The sequence below is a fragment of the Telmatherina bonti genome (genome assembly GCF_933228915.1).
Source record: "Telmatherina bonti genome assembly, chromosome: 1".
Lineage (NCBI taxonomy): Eukaryota > Metazoa > Chordata > Actinopteri > Atheriniformes > Telmatherinidae > Telmatherina > Telmatherina bonti.
Window position 1 is genome coordinate 35,925,340 of NC_136619.1, and position 24,134 is coordinate 35,949,473.

The 24,134-nt window shown below is 38.7% G+C and overlaps 1 protein-coding gene across 5 annotated transcripts in view; it reads left to right on the forward strand.

Annotated features, from left to right (window-relative positions):
* The window catches only part of madd (MAP-kinase activating death domain), a 51,337-nt gene that overhangs the window by 13,241 nt on the left and 13,962 nt on the right, over nucleotides 1-24,134 (forward strand). For 2 of the 5 annotated variants that reach the window (XM_079239308.1, XM_079239312.1), the window contains exons 8-25: nucleotides 1,993-2,049; nucleotides 2,852-3,024; nucleotides 3,108-3,343; nucleotides 3,436-3,592; nucleotides 3,667-3,770; nucleotides 3,855-4,060; nucleotides 4,185-4,438; nucleotides 4,650-4,789; nucleotides 6,803-6,904; nucleotides 13,791-13,899; nucleotides 14,095-14,281; nucleotides 15,676-15,826; nucleotides 16,165-16,368; nucleotides 19,171-19,274; nucleotides 19,533-19,616; nucleotides 19,994-20,152; nucleotides 21,800-21,920; nucleotides 23,931-23,993. In XM_079239308.1, the coding sequence (XP_079095434.1) occupies nucleotides 1,993-2,049; nucleotides 2,852-3,024; nucleotides 3,108-3,343; nucleotides 3,436-3,592; nucleotides 3,667-3,770; nucleotides 3,855-4,060; nucleotides 4,185-4,438; nucleotides 4,650-4,789; nucleotides 6,803-6,904; nucleotides 13,791-13,899; nucleotides 14,095-14,281; nucleotides 15,676-15,826; nucleotides 16,165-16,368; nucleotides 19,171-19,274; nucleotides 19,533-19,616; nucleotides 19,994-20,152; nucleotides 21,800-21,920; nucleotides 23,931-23,993 (2,611 nt within the window). The remainder of the gene's footprint in view (nucleotides 1-1,992; nucleotides 2,050-2,851; nucleotides 3,025-3,107; nucleotides 3,344-3,435; nucleotides 3,593-3,666; nucleotides 3,771-3,854; nucleotides 4,061-4,184; nucleotides 4,439-4,649; nucleotides 4,790-6,802; nucleotides 6,905-13,790; nucleotides 13,900-14,094; nucleotides 14,282-15,675; nucleotides 15,827-16,164; nucleotides 16,369-19,170; nucleotides 19,275-19,532; nucleotides 19,617-19,993; nucleotides 20,153-21,799; nucleotides 21,921-23,930; nucleotides 23,994-24,134) is intronic. The other 3 variants (XM_079239310.1, XM_079239311.1, XM_079239309.1) reach the window with 2 other exon arrangements.

Here is a 24,134-nt window from a genome sequence, read left to right on the forward strand (position 1 = left end):
GTCTTCACAAACTTGTATAAATGTAAAAAAATTCTCTTTCAGCTGTTTGAAGAGTAGGTGCTTCCTTCCTCAGCTGAGTTGTATGTATTGTAGATAAGTGTGAGAACATGTGAAATGGGTTTTGTAGTGCACTAACAACTTATTCTTTTCTTATTTGTTTCTGTTTTCTATGCATGCTCTAGCTCTTGGAGGTAATATCAGATGCTAAGACCCAAACAGAGTCTTTAGTTTTTAGTGGTAGCAACTAATTTGCCCCTTTTAACCCATTTATCTTGCATAACATTGGAATCTGGTTCTGACTCATGGAAACAACTTTTTGTTTTTTTTATTTTTGTTTTCTTTCACTTTACAAACTGTACCAATAATATACCTCACAAAATCCCTTTATATCTTTTTTAGGGATTAAAGTTACTAATATAAAGTATCTCAGTGCTGACTGAAATTTAACATTCAGCTTTCTTTAGCTGAATACTTGTTTGTCTAGTACTTAGTCTTATTTTAGTTTAATAGTTAACTTAAACATACTTTATTTGAGCTTCTAGAAGAAGAAATATTTTCAGCATTTCTTTTTGACAGTGAAACTCACAAAATTTGAATGAAAAACCAAATTAAATCCTGGTTAAAAAGGCTAGAATAATAATTAGCTAACATCTACTTATTTTCCACTTGCTTAAATTACACAGGGACATCACTGCAGCTTATTGTAACTTTGAATGAAGATTATTTATTCAATAAATTTACCATGTAGGGAATTTAACTTGTCTGCAACAGTTTCGCAAACTATTTAGTCAATATAAATAAAGCTGTTTTGTGTAGTAAGAGATACTTATGTCCCATAATTGAAGTCCAATACAATTGGAGCCATTTTTCTGCCTTATTTTCATATTTCTTTATACTTTTAACCATTTTAAAAATGGGTTGCAGTTATGTGCCTTGAATCAGAGCCAGTTTGTTGGCAATGTTTGGTTAGCAGCTCTTTCCTTGTGTGAGTGTGTGTGATGGAGAGGCTGGTTTGTGGGAGTGTGCAAAGCCTCAGTTCTGCTGGTGTATATTTGGAAACAAGCTCACAATGTTAATCTGTGGATGGAAAATGTCACAGAAGATGGTTTTATGGATTTTTGTGAAGACTGTTATGCCACAATATAATGGTGCTTCTCTGAGTTTAAAAATACTTGCACTTCGCACCAGTATAAACCGTTCCTGCAGGTTTTTTTCTTTTCTTTTTCTTTTTTTTTTATTGTATACTTTTGTAACATTAAGCTTATTTATATTGCAAGGCGTCTATTTATTTCAATAATAAAGACTTAATAAAGGTTTATTTAGGTAATCAAGGGTGCAAGTATTTTATTTGCGTTTATGAAAAAGATCTGCTGTTTTGCACTGTGTCTGTCATCATTACTCCATCATGACCACTGGTTTTACCCAGCTGGTCACCATGGATGACCATCATATGTCTCTCAAAGGCCGGATTCTGTAGGTGAAGTCTGGTTTTTGGTCAAGTTATCACTTTGTATGTGTTTCACACCATCTGTCATGCTAAGCATATACATCTCTCGCCTGTCTTCATCTCTCTTTTTCTGCATCAATTCTCTTTAACTTTACTCTCACTCAGTCTGACAAATTGTCCTGCTCTCCTGGCTCTATTTTATCATTACAGAACAACACAAATTGTATTTTCTTTTCTCCTTACCACAGTAAGAGAAAGATTTTTAAAATGGAAATGTGAAAGCACAATGCCTCTGTTTCGAAGCCCAAACACAGTGAAAGGATCACTTCTCTTCATTATCTGATCCAGTTCAGTCATCTGGCATCTGGCTGGTACCAGCAAAAAACTGACAAATTGGGAAGTACTACTGAAAGGAGACAAAGAAAAGAAAGAGAAAGGGTCATGATTGCAACCTTTCCACCATGTGCTGTTCCAGCGTCAGTCACGAAGTTGTCATCCCAGACCCTCATGTGATTCTCCTCGCATCTCTCTTATCCCCCTCCTAGTGTCTGGTTAGGTTGACCGTGATCACCCAAAAGCAGATCTTCTCCTCTGAAAATAAGGTTACTCATTTCTCCTCCTGTGGAATGTGTAATGCCCCTGCACGGAAATCCTCTCTCACACATTACTTTGCCTGTCACCACTACTTGTTTCCCTTTCTCCAGACTTAAACCAAAAAATACATAACAATGCCACCGAATGTTGCGGACCAGTTTTCTGATACACTGCTTAGCTCTGGCTTGAGCATGACTGAATGTGCGTGCATCTATCTTGGCATCAGTGAGTGTACTTGTAACCAAAATGAGACCAAATGGAGCTGATTTCTTTCTGTCTTTGACAAAGTTAACATTCATCCAGACCCAGCAACTAAATGTTCCATTATGCTAAGCTAAACATCAACTCCTGAGACTGCAGCAGTTCCCTTAAATCATGCATAGTGACTTACTTCCCTTGTGCTCCTCCTCTCCAAAACAACACACCCACTGAAGGCATCAACATATCCAAAACTGTTTCTTCATCTTTTTTTTAAAAGCAGAAAAATTTAAGTGTGGGGGAAAAAAAGTAAAAAGACAATTTGGGATTTCTTTATTTATAAAAACCATCTCAGCACAGTTTTGGAGGATTATATAGATCAATTTCCGAAATTTAGCTCATACCAACGAGTTACCCATTTAAAGAGACTTTCTGTCTTTTCTGTCTCCACAGACACACGCTATTCCGTAAAGAGAAAATAAGTTATTAATAAAATGTTGATGCCAGTTGTGGGAGTGAGCCATCACAGCGCTGTTATTTTGCTTTGTTTCTTAGATCCACGGCTGTGTTTTTTGTTTTTTTTTTGTAATTTATGTGATGGTTGCATTTTAGGCCTTGGCCAGTATGAGTTTGAACACCCAACCCATTTTGAACCTGGAAAAGTTCCAGGAAGGCCAGGAGATGCCTCTACTCCCACCTGGACGCGACAAAGCTTCACCGTCCTCCACCGAATTCAACCCTCTAATTTATGGCAATGATGTTGATTCGGTAGATGTAGCCACCAGGCAAGTCTTTAACATTTATTTCCTCCCGCTGTCAGATTTCCACACTAAAGATTCATTAAGCTAAAACTGGTTTTGTTTTGCAGGGTTGCCATGGTGCGGTTCTTCAATTCTCCCAATGTTCTGCAGGGCTTCCAGATGCACACTCGCACGTTGCGCCTGTTTCCCCGACCAGTGGTCGCTTTCCAGTCATCCTCTTTTCTCGCCTCTCGGCCACGTCGCTCTGGTTTTGCAGATAAACTTTCTCACACACAGGCAGTGGAGTTTTATGGAGAATGGGCTCTCAATCCCACTAACCTTGCCTTTCAGAGGATACATAACAGTAAGACTTATTTAATGAGTTAATAATCTATATTAAGAATAAAGTGATGTTGCATACATTGAACTGAATTAACTTGGTCAAATATGTTTTAGATGTTTTTGATCCATCTTTAATTGGGGATAAGCCCAAGTGGTATGCACACCAACTACAGCCAGTACTCTACAGAGTCTATGATGGAAGCTCCCAGCTGGTTGAGGCTATGGCAAGCCCCTTGGAAGATGAAGGCAACGAGTCAGACCCCACAGACAGGCAAGATAAAGTCCTTCTCAAATATTTATGCTAAGTTGCATTTGTTTTGTTATGACTAATCCAATTTCCTACAGTGGCAGCGACAGTGAGGGATACGATGACTCCAGCTCATCTTATTCTTCACTTGGGGACCTGGTGAGTGAGATGATTCAGGGCGACATCCAGGGCGACACACCAAGTAAGTGCTGCTAAAAGATGCACATTTATGCTATTCATATGTTTTAATATTTCTTTAACGTTAGACCTTAATTTGACATTTTAGGTTTGGATCCGCCTACCCATGCTGCACTGGGAGATGCTAGTGAGGTTGAGTTTCAAGACTTTCAGGAACTGCAGGACGGACATGGCTTGGAGGGTCCACCTGGTGCGGACGGAGCTGCCGAACCCTCTGATGGACAACCTCTCCGCTCGAGCTCCAGCACAACTGCAAGTTCAAGTCCCAGCACAATCATCCAGGGAGTCAACAATGTGTGTGGTCTTTTTTGTCTTTTTTATTCTTACTTTGGATATTACCTGCATGCCTCAAGCAATATTAGTTTATATTAATAATGTATTGATGCAGCTTCCTGTTATTTCTGTTAAAATCTTATAGGAGCAGTCTGAAGTACCTGAAATAGAAGCATCAGCAAGTGTCGCTTTACAGAACCCTGTCCCGGGATTAGGCAGCCAGCCGTTCCTCAGACCTGCACCCGATGCCGGTCTGGTGGACACAGCCAACAAAAAGCAAGAGTATGACAACCCATACTTTGAGCCTCAGTATGGCTTCCCCTCTGAGGATGACCCTGATGCTGAAGAACAAGTGGAATCATACACCCCTCGATTCAACCAGAACCTCAATGGCAACAAGTGTGTTAAACTTGTTCATCACTTGAATGATAACATCATTCAAATGGGCTTTCTGATCAGCCATGCAATGTTCTCGTCATGGTGGTCTTGAATCTTTGGTGGTGTGATGTTATATGGTGTGAATGCTTGTGAGTCTCCTGTGTCCTGTGAATTAGTCCTGTTTGTGCCCAATATACATGTTAAATTATGGGCCTTTTATTTTTTTTGTTAGGGCACAGCGGCCTTTACGTCCCAGCAGCCTAAGACTTCCAGGAGAGTCTGACGGAGAAGGGGATTCACGCAACAGCTCGCCAAACTCCACTATTTCCAACAGCAGTAATGATGGGTTCGGAGGACTCATGTCCTTTGCCAGTAAGGAAAATTACATTTGATTTTGGATTATCTTCAGTCTAGTTATAAACATAGTTTGCAACTTTGTATTAAAAATGGTGGGTTAGCACAGTGAAATACGGTGCTACTTGTGTAATGCAGTGTCATAAAAGAGCCCCCCCTCCTCTTTTTATTTTAAAAATATTAACAATATTAGCAGGAGAGATGCCTCGTTTTCAGTTTTCTTTATAATGCTCAGTGTTATAACACAATATATAAGATTAACATTTACAGGTTAAGTTGTCATAGCTGCACAAGCTGCAACAAAAATGGAGGCATGACTTAAAGTAAAGTATAAGAATATAAAAAAGGTAGATATACCTTGCTATTTCTTAAAACAAATCCCTTACTATCCCTAGCATTTACAGGCAGCTGGTGGTTAAGTTGGACCAATATGGGCATAATACTGGTTGCACTGACAAAGCCTACTGACATTTCTGTAACAGTTTATTTGACATGCTCGAGAAAAATGTCAGAATCCATCAAAAATGCCAGTAAAAAATTTATTTTGCAACTGAAGGTGATGTTAAGGTAGTTATATACACTGCCTGGCCAATAAAGGTTTCCACCTGGGTTTATGAGTTATAGGTTCCTGTTGGATAATTGCTGCATGAGAGATTGTAATAAGTTATTAAACCCGATTAATGCAAAAAGTAGTGGTTTATTTCTCAAACAACTTTTTCCATGACCTCCTGTGTTTGTGGAAAAGATATTTGTTTAAGAATGGTTAAATCAATTGCATTTATCAAGCAGAGAAAACATCTGAGGAGATTGCAGAAATGATTAAAACTGGGTTAAGAATGGTCCCATACATTATTAAAAACTGGAAGCATAATAGGGAGCCATTGTCTCTGAGGAAGATATTAGGTCAGAAATTAATCCTGAATGATGGCGTTTTCGGGGATAACTTAAATGCTTGGTGATACAGAGATAGAATCTGAAGTTAATAGTTTTTATTTTGGCATAAATAGTCAGGGGAAGGGTTAGGTTGTGTGTAAGTGTTAAACTGTTTTTTACGTTGTTAAGCACTTTGATATGCTTCTGCATGAAAAGCGCTAAATAAATAAAGTTTGATTTGAAATGAAATTGAGGAAAAACATTAGAACTAAAAGTAAGAACATTTCTATGTGAACAGTTTGGAAGCACCTTAAGGGTTTGGCACTAAAAAGCTGCGTAGCCTTAGGAAAACCAATAATCAGAGACACTAACTGGGGAAAAAAGGCTTCAACTTGCTGAGGAGCATTGAAATTAGGTCTCTGGAGCAATACAAAAAGGTCATGTAGTCTGAGCCCAGATTTACCCTGATCCAGAGTGACGGGTGCATCAGGAGAGCAGCAGATGATGTGATGCAGCCATCATGCATTGTGTCTATTGTATAAAACAGGTGATTCCATCTTCCCGATGGCGCGACCATATTCCAAGATGACGATGGCAAGGTTCGTCAGGGTCAAGTTGTGAAAGTGTGTTTTAAGGAGCATGAGACATAATTTTGACACATGGATTGGCCACAGAGTCCAGATCCAAACCTCACTGAGTCACTGGATGTGCTGGAAAAGGCTTTGCGCAGTGACCAGACTCTCCCATTATCAGTATAAGATCTTGGTGAAACATTAATATAATACTAGATGGAAATAAAACTTGTGACATTTCATAATCTTATTAAAACAATGCCACAGCGAGTGAGTGCTGTAATCACAGATAATGGTGGCCAGTGAAATATTAGTGTCCAACCTATTTTCTGATTTTATTTTCTGTTGGTGGGACTGTTTTTGGTCCTTGCAGTGTACTATTAAAACTGAATTTGAGTCACACATCTCATGTGTAACTTATGATGATTCATTGTGTCTTGTCACAAAACCACCACTGCATTAAATTAAACAGATTTTTCTACTAAATGTGTGTGAATTATGAACATTTCTATTCCATGTGGCTGCCAGTGTTTGCTTCATAGTTTGAATCCTATTTATTAATGACTTGTTTTTTTAATCATTACAGGCAATCTATACAAGAACCACGGCACCAGTTTCAGTCTGTCTAATCTTGCACTTCCCAACAAAGCAGCAAGAGAGAAATCAACGCCTTTTCCCAGCCTGAAAGGTAAGAAAAACTAAATAATACAAACTTTTTATTTTACATGTATTACTGCTCTTCAAGAGATCTGTGATTTTGCCATCTTGCTGTCTGTTCGGTGTAGTTTGTTCAGTGCTTATATGTAAAGACTCAAAAAAGAGGAATTAACACCATTTGAGGTTAAAATTTGTTAAAATATAATAATTCCATTATCAACATAATTTTTTTATCACTGCCTTGAGGTTTGAAGTCTTTGTCATATTTTTAAATCTCCTTTTTAAAATATTTAAAAATTTCAGAAAATTTCCATTCTTAAACTAAATAGACATAAATGAACCCATAACTTATGTAGACCAAATGGTACTAATTAAAAAGCATAGATTTCTTTTCTTTGCTTGATTAATTTATTGTTTGTCCTTCTCTGCCCATTTTTAATTTTCTTTCTAATTATATTTTGGGTGAAAAGAGTATTTTAATTTTGATGTTGAGGAGGAAATGGAGCAAGCAGGTTTGTAGAAATGTTTTACAGCTTGACTTTTCTCCCTCTGGATTGCCAAACATACAGTATATGGCACTATTTAAAGGAGAATATTGAGTATTTTGGGAAGATCAGCTTTTTTCTCTCTTAACTGGAAAATCCACTCAAAAACAAGTTTCACAATTGTAGTTCTGCCTTTGAGCTTTTATGCTGTTTACTCTGGATTTTCACTTAAGCTGAGAGAAAAAACAAGAAGGGGAGAAGCATGATAAATGAACTCAATAGCTCCACTCCAAGTGGAATAGCTGCCATAGAAAATGTTCTGTTCCTTTGATTATGATGTGTTTTGTCTTTGTTGTTCAGATTCCCCTGACAGCCCGGGTATGTTACGTCTGGTGTGATAGTTTGTTTGAGCCCCCTCACTAGGCATTCCTTTAACCTTTCAAAGTGACCTCTACCTACCTTTTCTATCCCGTTTCTCAGCATAGGAGTAAGATATTACTAGTCATGCATATTTATACTTTCCCTCCTCTTCCTTTTTCATTCCTCTTTGTGTGGCTGATGGTAGTCTTTTGATGCACACACTCAGAGAAGAGATTTCTTCTGTGACCGCACCGTTTCCAGTGTGGCATCTGTTTCTTTTCAGTCTGCACACTGACTGTTTTATTGCGGTAACATTTCGATCTTTGATGCTCACAGAAAAATCTGTCCTTAGTGAATGAAACTAATCTCCCACTTGCCTCTTGACCCTCACATGTATTTGCCTTGTTTGCTTGTTTGGTGGTTCTCGTTGCTGCGTGTGTCAGTCCCTTTTATGGATCATCAGCAGTTTTAATAAGAGATAATCTAATTTCATGTGTCACTGCTTTATATCTTTTTGTTTTGTGCTCAAAATAAGGTACTTGACTCTTGATTAAACTGCGTCATGCTCAACTTTGAAAGAAACAACAACATCCATAATCATTGTTTTAAATGTTTAGTATAATTTTATGTGGTTCAGGGTACTGATGCACACACTGCAGTGTGTATAGCTTACACACCGAAGTATAAGCTTCACTCTGCTCTTATCATGGGGATGAAAATGTTATATATGCTTTTAAAAACTGGTCATTATTCATCTTATTGAACACTTCCAGGCTCTGTATCATCATCATTCTTCTGTTACTTATTAATTGTTTTTCAGTTTTGACACCATGTTGAGTGTGCATGTCTGTTGTGTTACGGGGTTGATGTTCAGACTGGTTGTGTCTGGGCCGGTGTCCCTCTCTCTGTCCACCTTTTTGCGGCACTAATTCTGGGTTTTGTGTGCAGTATTTGGGCTAAATTCTCTAATGGAGATAATTACAGAGGCCGGCCCGGGGAGCGGAGAAGGTGGGTTCTGCCCTTTTTATCGAGTGAGCTGCATGCTTCTCCAAGCCAGTCAATTACATCTCCCAGCATCCCCTGTGTCTCTCTCCATTTCTGTCACTGTGTGATTCATCAAAGATCCAGTGGAACATTGAATGTTTGTTCTTACCACACTTTCATTCATCGTAGCTGTGACTTCACAAGATTGTTTAATTTCATTTCTAAAAGTACCGTCATCATAGAACAGCAGATGCAGATCTGAGGGATCTGCAGGAAAAAGTGGAGCAATATATTATACAGCAGTTGTCCATGAGGAAACTGGGGAATGGCAGGACACAGAACAGGATGTTACATGCAGAACCAGAATAGAAGACACTAAACTAATTTACTGACATCCATTGTTTGTCATTGTTTTCTTGTCTCACACAAGTACAGAAGGGGGTTGGGCTGAATCATGCTGTAATCGTTTTGAGCACAATAAGCAGTGACTACATTTGCAATTTCTAAAGAGAAGCAATGAAAAATATTTATTTTACTTAGAGGTCTGGGTTTTGATGGGAAATGTACTGATTGTCATTTCCAGCAAGACTGTTATTTTAATACCAGATGTTTGTTCCCTGTGGAGTTTGGGAGACTGGAGTTTTTACAGTTACAAATTTTTCAAGGTGTTTTGGATGCTTGTGATGGTTAAATATGGTAAATGAATGATGTGGACTGATGTGGGCTCTTTTTTTTCAGTTAAAAGAAACTTCAGTCATCCAGAAGATGTAGAACAATAACAACTAAAATCAACAGACAAGTTATTAGACATTACAAATGCACATTAAAGAAGTAATGACACAAAAAGGGGTAGAACATGTCAACATCCAAAATGAAGGAGGACAAAAGTCCTCACAACTCTCACAAAGGTTTATTTAACTAAAGCCATATAATTATCTTTTATTTAGTTACTTTTGTTCTCCTTCATTTGCATGTTGAGATGTGTTACCCTATTATTTTTTATTTTTATTTATTTCTATGTTGGATTCTGTGATTTGCTATGTATTTGATTTTTTTCTTTTATTTTAACCTTTTTGTTCTTAGAAACTAACTAAGCTTAGCTGTTCACTGAATTGCCTTTTATTCTTAGTTATTTAATGTACAGTGCCTTGCAAAAGTATTCACCCCCCTTGACATTTTTCGTGTTTCATTACCCCACAGCCTGGAATCAAAAGGAATTGTTCAAGGGTTTGCATCTTTTAATTTACAGAAGATGCCCACAACTTTGAAGACGTGATATGTTTTTTATTGTAAAGCAAACATCAAATGAGACAGAAGAACAGAAAACATCAATGTGCATAAGTATTCACCCGCCAATTTCAGTGCTTTGCAGAGCCACCTTTTGCGGCAATCACAACTGCAAGTCGTTTTTGATAAGTCTCTACAAGTTCACCACATCTTGCCACTGGGATTTTTGCCCAAGGGAATTTTTTAAAAATTTATATTTCTCATTTCACTTCAAAACTTGGACTGTTTTGTGCAGATCCATCAAATATAATTCTGATTTGAAAAAAAAAAAGTCAAATTAGAGGTTGCAATGTAACAAATTAGGTAAAAGGCCAAAGGGGGTGAATACTTTTGCAAGGCACTGTAGTGAATGCAAGTTGTGCATTTGTAAAACATCATTAGCAGGACCAGTACTAATGGATATAAAATATTCAATTAAATTTTAACAAAAGAAAATGAAAGCATGCGAGCCACTTACATTACATACAAACCCCGTATACATTACTTAGTTTAAAAACTTGGCTCATAAGACAGTCTTAAGGCCTTTACATTCAAAATTGCGAATAATTCTGAGGTGAATTATCAATGTTTCTGTCTGTTCACACAAAGTGTGGTGCGAAATTGCAAATAAATGATAAAAATTCTCAAACAAACTTGCAAGGTTGATTCCACATTAAACCACAATAACAGTGTGATGATGCTGGAAAAGAAAATACAAAAAGAGGTGCTGCGTTCATCCTGTTCTAGAAAACAAATGAGAACTTGGAGTTTCATGGTTTAATCCAGGAGCTGAAGCTGGACCACGACTGCTTCAGGGCGAACTTTAAGATGTCTGCTGGACATTTTGAGGATCTGCTTTAGCAATTACCTGCTTGCTTTATTTATTTATTTATTTACTTGATTATTTAATTATTTGATTATTTATTTAATTTAATGAGGACAATGCGCACACTTTGTACACATTCAATACAGGGTGTAAATATGCCAGATTTAACGAGCAGAGCAAAAATAAGAGACGCTCGACCATGATGATATAAAGTTTGAATGAAATGGCAGCGACAAAGCGACACCTGCATAGCTCACAGTCAACACAGCTTCTTTGATTGGTCGGTTATATATCTATCGGATGCGAATATGAACAAATTGGGTTCAGTTCAAACAAATATAACTCACAAACTTGCTGGACGCAATTTTGTTTGTCTGTGTTTAAAGGTTTTAAGAAGTTTATTTTACCTTGTTCTTTGTTTCATAAAAGCTTATTTTTGTCTTTCTTTTTGTGTGTCATTCAGTGTAAGTCACGTCTTTGTGTCAGTTTCCTCCACAGACTGTCAGTGGAACTAATTATCTAACAGTAACAGAGATGTTTGGGTTCGAGGAGCTCTTGCATACAAGCACAAACATATATATTTGAAATCTCCTAAATATTTAATAGAAAACTGATCACGAATTAGAAACTGTTCACTGTAACTGTGTTGTTGTGTGTCTGTGCATTTAACGTGAAACATGTATGAATGCAATTGTCTGCAGCTCATTGAAGTTGAGTGGATTTCTGACTTTCGATTTGGCCTGGTCAACAGGATTCTCTAACTTAGTTTGTGAGCCAAACTGCTTCTGCAGATGCATTAAAGCTGTTGCTGGCTCAGACTTTCTATTAAGATTGATTTAACTTCGATCTTTCTCATTACACGGGGCCAATTGCACATTTAACTTGTAAGGTTAAGCAATATGTGCGACAGTGGACTTTCCTAGACTTGCTGACTGTCCTACAAAAATAACTAGAAGGATCCTTATAGCAGATACTTTACTGGAGCGCCTACTATTTGTTATAAATGCTTTCACTTAGTGTCAGTTTTACCTCATAATATTTATAATCCATAAGCAGCTTTATGCCCCTGCCAGTAGAAAGGTCCAGCAATAATAAAGAATAGCGGATTGCTCCTTTAACATAAAACCGTAAAGTCCATTCAGTATAGTTGAGTGACATGTAGATGACATGCAGGAGTGGCAGGTACAGTCAGCATTGTTGGGAACAACACGCCTGCGTACACATTGTAATTTCAGTAAGGTTCCTATGCTCAGGACTACAAGAGTGGGCACCTTTACTTTCCTTTAGGGATGCATTTTTATCACATTTGTTATATGAAACTGGTTCTGAAACTGAGTACAACAACTTGTGGAAAAATGGAGACTATTTGACTTGGAGATAATTAGGGGACATATGCAAGATTAACACATTATAAGGTTAATTGAAAACTAGTTAAAGGGGCTCTATGATGCTACCTCTAGTTTTCTGAACTTTCTACAGTGTTCTAGTGTTGAATACTCATCAGACATATAAGCGGGGCTGCTTTTTATCACCTAAATGCATGTTTGAGTTTTCCAGCGCTCGCTTACTTCGGTTTCAATGGTGACGGTGACTATATATTTTAGAGAGTTTTTTCTACTTCGAAAATTTAGTGACTTCCTGGGGGACGGACTCAGTGATTGGTCATCTTCTCCAGGTTGTGCACATTCACGAGAAGAAAGCCTTCACTGCTCAGTATAAGTACCCCTAGCAGTTGACCAATCAGACGCAGCCTGCAGGCAGGACATAGGGCGGAGCTTTCTATGTTGCATGCACGTGTTGTATCGGGTGCCCTGCAATGGACTGGTGACCTGTCGAGGGTGTAGCCTGCCCTTCACCTGATCAATGCTGGGATAGGCTCCAGCTTCCCCGTGACCCTTCATTGGACTAAGTGGTATAGGTAATAAATAAATGAATGAATGAATAAATGATGCATCGGGTCAGAATGAGTTAACTTGCATACCTGAAAATTTGTGGTTTACATAATCGCCATGAGGATTGACATAAAAAATGCTACACATGAGAAGTTATTACATCAGAGAGAGTTTGCCCACGTCTCTGAATGTAGGATGAATCATCAACATCTTTTCAAATTATTTTCCGGTATATTAAAACTTGATAATCAAATACCAGATAAACAAATTGTTTCTTGTTTTTAGGCCCAAAACCCCTATAGAGGTGAGCTGTTCTTAAAAAAAAAAAAAAAAATGTATAAAAATACTTAAGACTTGATTCATAGGGACATAAAAAAAAAAAAAACTGCACTGAATTGAGCTCAAATGTATTGGCTTGGAATAAGCCACAGTGAGTAGGAATAAGTATAGAGTGGCATTTATTGATTATATCTTAATGTACCGATTTAATGATTGAGCCAACCCCCATAACTGGTTTAGTCACGGGTGGCAAGCATCCCACTGCATCGTACCAGTATACTAATACAAACCCCATTCCTCCACTCACTTCATTGTTTTTGCCATGCATGATGTCACTGACGTAGTGCTGTACACACCGTCCTCATTCTGACCTTCACTTTTTTCTTACTGCTATTGTGTGATGCCACTACAAAGAGCACCGTTCGGACTCTTGAGTGTGTGTGTGTGTGTGTGTGTTCGCACCACATCCCTGTTTGATTTGTCCTTCACGTCTCTTGTTGTAATAATAGATCGTAGCTGCTCCAGTAATTTGTCTGTTCAGCAGCAGATAACCTTCAGTGAATTTCAAACCTGTCTGTCCTCTCCCCAAAGAGACTCTCCGTCCTAGTTGATGTTGTAGCTCACAAAAATAGTACTTTGAGAACTGTTTCCTGTGCTGTTTGCAGTTCCTGGTGAGCAGGTTTTATTTTGTGTTTTATGGCTCCAGTCCACCTCCGCTGCGTGCTCTTGTGTCTAGTGAGCTTGTAGTTTGCAGGTTTGTTTATACATTCTGGTTATGTGGCACCTTTTGTGTACAGAAGCTTCATTGTTTGTTTGTTGTTCCAGGAGCACGCGCACCTCGAGCCCTTGTGGACCAGAAGTCTTCAGTAATCAAACACAGTCCAACAGTGAAGAGAGAATCACCTTCACCTCAGGGGCGAGTAAACAACACAAGGTGGGGATTTTTTTTTTTTTTTTTTTAAACAGTGCAAAACTTTTTCTCTGAGAACACAAAGACTAGAACACATGAAGAACATTTCAAGTGTTTTTTTTCATGTAAAGGTCAATATGAAGGTTCATATCAAGGATTCTGTAATTAATATGAATATGAATCGGAATAAGACACTTTTTTTTTTTTTCTTTGGTCTAGTGAGAACCAGCAGTTCTTGAAGGAAGTGGTGCAGAGTGTTCTGGATGGACAGGGGGTGGGCTGGCTAAACATGAAAAAAGTACGCCGCCTGTTGGAGAACGAGCAGCTTCGCGTCTTCGTGCTGAGTAAGCTGAACAGAGCCGTTCAGTCAGAAGAAGATGCCAGACAGGAGATCATACGTGACGTGGTGAGATGCTTGTTTTTACTAGACGAAGAACCTAATATTGACTACAAAATAAACATTAAAATGTTTGATCTGTACCAGAAGTTCTGCCTGATATATGTATCATATCTGTTTTACTTTTGCAGGTAGAACCGAGGTGTTTAAATATATTTTTGTACCAATTTTCTTAAATTATTCAGAATTTCTTTCTTCAACCATCTGAGGGGTAAAAAAGTAGCATTATTATGGACGTATTTTAGGCGTATAGTTCTAAAACCAATTAACCTTATTTGATGATAATACATTCTATATGTGCTTTTCAAAACACAGATACTTTACAAGCTTTCAAAACAAGAAAACAAAGCGCAATATAAAAAATAATTACATAAAATGTTACTGAAGAAGCCTGTTAAAGTCTGAAACAAATTATTTAACTTTAGAGAGAGAGTTCTTGAGGATGTGAATGGTAATTGAAAAATTATGGTCTCCCCAGTTGTCTTTCAAACCTCACTCTGTATCTCACTATAGGAAGCGAGGTTTTAAAGAGATGTTAGGTTACTATGGTTACCCCAGTTCTCTGAAAACTGAGTGAGGTATCTCACCGCACCGCCCTTCTTGAATGGGCACGTGGAAGAAATATGCTTTAGAATGTCAGGCACGTGTCTGCAGGCACTTATAAAGGGGGTTGGGTGCCAACATGCCAGGCACGTGATTGGTCACACCAGAGAGCGCGTCCCATAGTGAGATACCTCACTCAGTTTTCAGAGAACCGTGGTTACCATAGTAACCTAAAGTTTTTGTACGTGGTCACGAGGGGAATGGACATAAGGCTGGATTCAGAGGAGTGGAGGCTGGGATGGTGGATGAGAAGGAAAGTAGTCACGTCGGATGGGGACAGGTTGTTGAGGGATTTTAATGTGAGGAGCAGAATTTTGAGTGAATTTCTGCATTTCTTCACTTACAGGCCATGTATACAATAGTAATATTGGGTTTATAGTAACAGCCCTATTTCTAAATGTCGTTTTTTTGTACTACTTTTCATGTTTTAATTGTGCACACACCTCTGTGTTCACCTCAAACTCTTTTTTATTATCATCAGAATCTTCAGTTTCTGCTTTTGCTCTGCTCTGCTTTTTATTTTGTTCCCCTTTTAAAATCTGGTTACTTCCACAGTGGAAAGAGACTCGACTTTGTGCCAGGAAGTTGGATAAACACCTAACCAACCACTAGTTTGACATGTAGTTACTACATAGAAGAGCACTCTCCATTGTAATAAATTGAACTCACTTGCATCAAGACCGGGACCTAAGAGCAAACTATGATGAGAAACGAGATCACTGAACCTTTAATGTTGCTTGTGTTCATTTTTGTCAGGTTGACACCATTGTAACACTTGCTACTGTGCTTTGTCTCTTTAGGAGGTGAGCAGAAAGGTTTACAAGGGCATGCTGGATATCGTGAAGTGCACGGTTTCCAGCCTGGAGCATTCTTACACTAATGCAGGCCTCGGAGGAATGGCCAGTGTCTTCAGCTTACTGGAAATAGCTCGCACACATTATCAAACCAAAGGTATGTCCTGTAGTTCAGTCCAGAAATTGATTCATTTAATTTTGGTAGTGGAATTGATAGAAACATTGAGGATCATTTCAGATTATGTGTTTGTGCTGAGGAGCATAAAAGCAGTGTGCCCGTGCTACTAACACTTGTCCCTGTCTTTGCATTGTCTTTATATTAAGCTTCATGGCGCATATTAGACTTTGACTCTTTGATTGAAACATTAACCAAAACTGTAATTTGCTTGTTTCAAATACTTTTAATCCTCTTGTCATTTTAAATCTCCTCATACTTTACTTTTCTTTAATTGTGGTGAACTCTGTCTTTGGCCCCTAATTTTGGCGACTCGGTAGACCCAGAAAAACGCAAACGAAGCCCCACAGACAGTGCTGGCAGCCCGGGGAGTAAAGAGAGTCCTTCTGGTCGTATGGAGACCGCCAGACCTCAGGGCCTCCTGAATATTCCCCACCTGCAGCTGCCACACCACCCAACGGGCAAGGGAGCCCGCCATTTTGATACCCGGAGTCTGAACGAGGAGAACTTTATTGCCTCGATTGGTGTGTACACCACTCCAGCCCGGTTGCATGTGCACTGTAACCCCCTCCTTCCCTGACCCAAGCTCATCAACCTTATACTCCCACCCCTCTTCCAGCCGTCTTTAAAAAAAGACCCCTTCACTTGTTGCAGACAGATTCTTACAGGTGCTGCTGTATTCCACACACTTTGACTGAACACACTGCTAACAAAAGATGAAAATGGCTTTTAAAAAACTAATATGCTTAAATGGTGTTTAGAAATGATCTTCAAAAGTCAGATTTGGGGAAAAAAAAAAGATAAATATTCAAATTTTTCTTGGTGAAAGATGAATAAAGTAGACTTGGAAAAGTGTCTGGAATATATCCCTGTCCCCCAGCCTGAACTGCGTGTGTTTGTCTCCCTTTCCTCAAACATCTGTGCAACTGTTTGCCTCCTTTCTGAGGTTCTGTTGTCGGCCTCTTAGTATCTGGAATGCATGTCCTTGTTTTGTTCTTCCAACGTGTAAATCTGCAGTAGCGGTCAAGGGGAAACCAGAGGTATGCGCATCGACAGACAAATCGGTGTTGGTCTGTGCCTTTACTGCAGGTTTCTGCAAGGCGTGCTGTAGAAAATAGCAGCTCCCTTTGCTCTCTCAGCATGGAGGGTGGAAGCATCACTCCCCAGTAAACAGTCCCAGCAAATGTATAATGTCCCAGAAGTTTTTTCTTCCTTCTATTGGTCAAACTGACTTAAAGAAAAAATCATCCCATCTTTATTTCTTCATTTTCCAAAAATGATTCTGGGTCTGTATACAGGGGACTTTCAGTCCAACCACCCTGACACCTCTCCTACTTGCACCCCTTCTCTACCTGTTAGAAGTTGCACCTTCAATTCTACAGAATGCTGTGAGACTTGCATCCCGGCTTCTGCAACTGCTCCATTTCATTCGCTGGCTAATCGGCCTCTCAACCCCCATCCCATGCTCTTTTCCAAATCAACCTTCTCTCTTTCTCTCCCACCTTTGCCCTGGAGAGCCAGACAAATGCAGTCAATGAAATCAGGTGGCCCGTGCTCGGAGCTGAAGCTCATTCTGACGTCACTGTGTGGCTCCCCAGGACTCTGTGCTGGGAGCTTCTGGGTGTGTTGTAATGTTACCTTAGTAGCTTCTGAGTGGAGATGATCAGAAGAGTTTTTTTCATTTTTGTCAAGGTCAGGTGACAGCTACATGCAAACATTACAAAACACCTTGTTTTTAATAATGTCAGAAATTCAATGCTTATTTTATTTTAGTTTTGGTTTGAATGCTCACCCACCATACATGCCTTTTCAACCAGCTCTCTGACTCTCTCTCTGTCTTTCTCTCCTTGCTTGCAATGCATCTTGGGTAGAATTGTGGAGCAGGCACCAGGATAAGCAAAAAGCTATGGAAAAACAACAGAGTAAGAGACTTTTCACACACCCAAAGAAAAAGAAAAAAGAAAAAAGAATGGGGTGTCGCAGGCTCTTTTTTTCACCCCCTTATCTCTACCCTTTCAACCTCACTGGTGTTTGAATATGAGAAATAAATAGTGCTCAGATTCAGAATGGATAACTCACCTAAAAAGCCTTAAGGGTCAAGAATTAAGAATATGTGTAGAATGAATTATTTTTACTTTTCCTAAATGACAGAATTAGGTTAATTTCAGCTGAAGGGTGTCGTTTTTTCCCCACAAGCTGAGACTCATGAACTACATGTGACACTGGGTTTACTCTGTATGCATCGCAGTAGTTGAGTTTTAGTCTGGTCTAAATAAAAACTGCTCTGAATTTCATACAGATAGGGTTCTGAGAAATACCAGCATTGATTTAGTGGTTTTTTTTTTCCTTCTTTGAGGCCTAAAATAACAGCTTTTGGTACGTTTTCCCATTTACTGGCGTGGACTTTTTGCAAAGACTCCATGGATCATTGTAGGGTTTGTTTTTTTTTACATTTAAAAATATGGACATTTTGTGTTATTTTTACTGATTTCAACTCATTCAAACCCCACCTTCCCTTTTCTTTAAAAAAGTTTTTCCCCTGTGGCCATGCATCAGGATGAGCATGGCCACATGGCAGGATGAATACCTGCTCTTTTTTTTTTTTTTTTTTTTTTAAACTATTTCTCCCAGTTCTTCGTGGTCTGCAGTAATTGGTTTGTTTACTGCCAACATTCTGCGGTTAATGCTTTACGAAATGGTTTGCTAAAAGTTAAATGTCACAAAGAGTGTAAGAAAAACAAAAACACAAGTGTCAGGATGTACGTGTCACCATATCTCCACCTACGGAGGTGATAAATAACAGCTCTCACTTGAAAAAGAAAATGTCTCCTTTACCGTCCATCAGTTTGTCTGCATGCCTAACTGCCTGTGTCTGTTTGTCGTTTTTGCTGTAACTTGGACCATATTTGCAGCACTGACTGAGAAGTAATGTTGCGCTCTTGCAATTTTGTTTTCATCTGTAATGTTTTTCCCAGTGTTAATGCACTCTCTGCTTGCCTCTTTGTTTCTTCTGTAGCTTTTGACACGACTTGGAAAAAAAAGTTGTGATAATAAAAGCTGTCTTACCTGTCTAGATTACATGCATTAGAGTCTCCTTGTACTTGGAGTGAGGAGCACTATTGCGAGCATTTAGCTTAGTGTTATGTAGCTTGTTTTGCTCTGCACAGTCATCATGGATTCTTTAATTAAATGCTTCGGCACCTCAAATGGATGTAGCGTCAGGGTTTCTGTGCAGTGCTGACTTTGAAGCAGCTCTCACTAAGGTAAGAGGGTACTACTGTGGTCATAATCATGAAAACAGGCTGATATCAGTATGTACTTTACAGGGTCTGATGGAGCAAAGCAGCAACGCCCACAGGTGACCGATGCAGAGGAGAAAAAGTCCCAGATCAGTGCTGATAGTGGCCTCAGTGTTGCATCTGGATCTCAGGTTTGTATTATTGTTCTTAAGTAGTTAAATACATTTAAACTCTGTATTAGATACTTAAATGTCCCCAAGAACACAAAGATGCAGATCACATGCTCCTCTTCAGCTTGTTTAGCTTAATCTTTTTGCATGCTAACTTTGTGGCTTTAACAGTTTGTTGCTATCATACTGAGGTTATTAAACTGCTAAGAGATGAACATATCTTGTTTTCCACCACTACAAAGAGTCTCACTGTTTTCTGTTTTCTCCTTGGATTAACAGAAGAGTGACACGGAGTCTGTAAACAGCTCAGAGCCACCGATCCTGACAAGAAGCACCAGCCAGGACTCCGAGGCTAGCACAGTGGTAGGGCACGACCAACTCGGATATTTTTCTGATCTTTTTAAAACCTTTTTAAAACAATTGTGTTTAATATTCTGGAAACACTTTGCATTGTTAGCTTATTGCTAGAACATAAGATATACAAATCACAGATTTTCCTTGCTTTTTGAAGTTTATAATGAGAAACTCAAAGTTGTATTTTGTTGGTTTACCTGTTGCATGTTGTCCTGATACAGCAAATCTAAGACTGGAATAGTTCAATGAAACAAAGCTTTTCACAAATATCATTTGAGTTCTGTATACAGTAGTACTTAGATTTAAATAGAAAAGATGCACTGTATGTAAAGTTTCTCCTCCTTTTTGTTTTTTATACACTGATTTTTTTTAAAAAAAAATTGCAGATAAGCAACAGTTCTGGAGAGACTCTTGGAGCTGATAGCGATCTAAGCAGCACAGCAGGAGATGGCCTTGGAGGGAGAACAGCTCTTCATTTAAATCAGTCCAGAGGAACTCTGTCCGACAGCGAGATAGAAACCAATCCAGCCACCAGCTCTGTGTTTGTAAGTGTAAGACTTGCTTATGTCCACTATGTAGATTAGAGATTATAGCTCATTTTAATTCAAGTAAAAAAAAAAAAAAAAAAAAAAAAGGATGTAATATTAAAAAGTTTCATTTGAATTTTGAAATTCTTACTTGATTAAAAAAGATGCATAAAAGGACCCTGAAATAGTTTCCCATGCATCCTAGAGGAGTGTGAAACTACACCTTAATATTCTAGTAGTTAATAAGTGAGAGTGACAATTTGAAGTCCTGGAAAATTATTTTTTTCTTTTTGTCAAGAATAAACGTTCAGCAGTTTTACATCCACCAGTAACTCAGAGTTTACAGTGTTGGATTAAAATAAGCAATATTACATTTTTAAACTCTGAAAACACCTTCAGTGTGGGAAACTGCTGGATGATACTGTTAGGAAATGGGACAAAAATGATCATTTATGAAAAATAACTGTCACAACCAAATCTCACTAATGTCTCTTTTCCATTCGTATCAGCTTGTCTCAACTTAACTCGCCTCGACTCGTCTCAGCTTGGTCCTGTTTCTTTTCCATTACAATTTAGTACCAGGTCTAAAATGGTTTGTGTGAAATCACTGTGACGTCAGCATTGTGCACGACTAGCTCTATAACAACACTGGACCTAGAGGTAATCTGCTACTCGGTCTGCAGCTCGTCGGTCGCTGACCATAAGCTGTATCCATTTGTTGGAACCACTTCCAGTCTTGTCTTTTTGATCCACTCCAACCATTGTAGTACTTGACCTGCCGATAGTCACTTTTGAGCTTTTTCAGCTTCTCTCGACACTGCTGAAAACTCCTTTTCTATCCGTAGCCATTGAGTCGGAAAGCTCTTGATAGATTTTTTTCATTTTGTGTCTCTCAATCTGGTTCCCTCTGAATCCTTTCCTCAACAACCAAGCTAAGAAATTTCTCCATCTCAGTGTTGGACCGGAACCGACTTTTGTTGCACCATTGCTTGTCAGGTAATGTAAACAACTTGAGAGTTGGAGTCGCTCTTCCAGTGATGCCACTCCCTGACCTCCGATTGGTCGTGCCCCTGACCAATAGTGGCATGCAGTCTGGCGACGTCGCACACAACCTAACTCAGCTCGCTTAGAACCTGGGCTGAGGAGTAACAAGAAAAGTATCGGTAAACGGGTACAAAAGCCGAGTGGAAAACCCTACAGACTGAGCCGAGGCGAGTTAAGTTGAGAGAAGCTGATACTAATGGGAAAGGGCCATAAGGTTGACCATACTGGTTGATTGACATTGTTCCTACGCGAACTTGATTGGGTTAATGATCACTCTTCCTCTCATGTTTAAATGAAAAATGACAATTGTTTTTTCACAGTCTGTTTCTTTAATTTTCCATTAAACAACATTTCTCTTAAACAAAAAACAAAAGCATTTTATTTCACAGCAGAAAAACTGTTAAGCTTCTCCAATTTACACCTGAGTGACAAGATGGTTGACCATAAATAACCCCAGCCGCTTCCCTCAGCAGACAGAACACAAAAACTATGAAACACAACCTCCTTTTGGTTAGGGTGGGGGAACCTTAACAAAAAAATGTGGTTCTTACAACATTTGCATTTAATATTTGTGCTCATTATAGCATCGCTGGAAACTAAAACATTTTTCTGATTTCATAGGGAAAGACCCACAAACTGAAACCAGGTGCTAAAGATCACGTGTCTGCCATGATGAAGGGGCCGCCCACGCAGCCCCTGGAGGACATCAGTATGAGGATCTATCTTTGTGAGGGCCTGCTGGGTAGGTGCTTTTCCCTCTTTGGCTTTTTCCAGTCGGTTGACATGGAAGCTGATGCTTCAAGAAAGCCTTTCCTTGCTGTTCTCTTGTAGCTTTTCCTTTTTCTGTGACATTAAATTGTTCTGCTTTGCTTTACTAACACTAACTAGGTAGTTTGCCAGATAAAGTCTTATTTAATGACAGAATATCCAGGGTTTTTCCACAAATGTTTTGCTAAAATGTACGCTTTTATTTTTTTTTAATTTGCGCAAAACGGCAATAACTATCCGGAAGTGTGGAACAAGTTTGATATTTTGGAGGGAATAGTGAAGTCAGACATGTGATGAAGTGATGTAATGCTACTTTTGATCAAGCTTTTCAAAGGTTAAAGTTATTCTCTGATTCGCAGTGTCATGTGATTGAAGTTGTATTAATGTCCTACTGAAATTAGTTTAGGTGAAAGTTTAGTCATTTTTACTGAATAGAAAAAATGCACAATTGAGACTGCATATTTACAGTATGTTGAAAGCCACAGTACAGTATTTAATATATAATACACAATACCACCAAATTTGTCTGCTATATATTTACTGTATGTCCATTAGTGATGTGCAAATCAACACTGGAGTATTCATACCTCTAAGAACAGCTACTTAAACTGTCGATTGTCATGCTAAAATATTAATGTTTTGGTCATTTGTGGTAAAGATGTAGCTTATCACTAACTGGTGTACAGTAGAAAGTAAAGTGTACTTTCAGGTTTTTCTCAAAAGTATTCTCAGATGGTTGGGACTACTTTTTCTTCTGCCCGTATTAGTCATATGTGAAATAAGGCAAATTGCGGCACAGCGGCGGGACACTGACTCACTTCCGCAGCACAGTCAATGTGTCACACTGAACAGTGTGCTGTATGACGTGTGTGAGAAGACATAAGCATGTTGTAGCAACTCAAACTTCTTAAAACATCCGAGGATCGATTATAATACAGAATATAATGAGGTTATGATGAGCCAATTTAAAGAGGAGGTTTAGGTTTTTGTGTTGATGGTCAAACGGCAAGAGTTGCCCTCATATTTAAACCTGAGGCATCCTGTGTTGTTCAGATGCACAGTAATAAATATGGCTATGAAATGAGTAGTGAAAGAAGTAGATACTACGATAAAAAGCTGTATGAGTTCTTCTCGGAGTGATCGTCCCTGAGATCATCTTATATAAATTCAACAGGCCTAGATTTAGTTGGTCAGAATGGTTGAAGAGTCGTGTCATTAAAATATTACATACAGGGAATAAAACAGCCATTGTGGGACTATTAAAAAAAAATTGGCTGTAATTTATTCCATAGATCAAATAGTTAGGTAATATTATAAGCCATTCTCATCTATTTTGACTGAGTATTTTAATATGGTAATTATTATGTTAATTAGGAGGTTATGTTTGATCTGTTTGTGTTCAAGATAACTCAAAGTTATGGATGGATTTTCATGAAATTTACAGGAGTTGTTGGAAATGGGAAAAGGAAGAACTGATTTCATTATGGTGATGATTCAGATCCAGGAATTTTTTAAAGGTCTTGCTGGAGGTTTGCGCTCTTAGAGTGCTTTTCTAGTTATTAATTATTATGTAAATTGAAAATGAAATAATGATTCAGTTTGAGTTATAAATCATTCTATTAAAATGTAAACCTTTTTTCCCCTGCTTGGGTAGGCTGCTTTTTCCAATCTTACATTTTTAGGTATTAATATTGGATCGATTCGCCAACCCTAACCAGCAAAAACTGGCTCGAATTTTATGTAGAATTGAAGCGGTAATACATTAAGTGGTACGGCACATCACTAACGCCCATTGCAGGTTTCAGGCTGTAGAGACTAAATGAGCGCGCTGTCTTTTTTGCCCATGTTTTGTTGCCGTAGTGTCTGTCTGATTTTGCATCTGCTCTTGTTTTTTGCCAATAAACCTCCTCACTTCTTCGCCTAACCCCTCCTGCTCTTGCTGCTTTTCTTCTCTCCTGCTGCACCTCATGGGAAATTCTTCCAGGGCGGGATAAGAGCTCCGTTTGGGATCAACTAGAGGATGCTGCCATGGAAACCTTTTCTCTAAGTAGGGCTGACCTCTTGCCTTTGCCCTTTTTACCCATCTGTGTGTGTCTGAAGTGCATCCACTGTTCAGCTCAGCTAGCTCTTTGTTCAGTCTTAAGTGTGATTTTTATTTATTTTAGTTTGTTTTTCAACCCATTTGGGA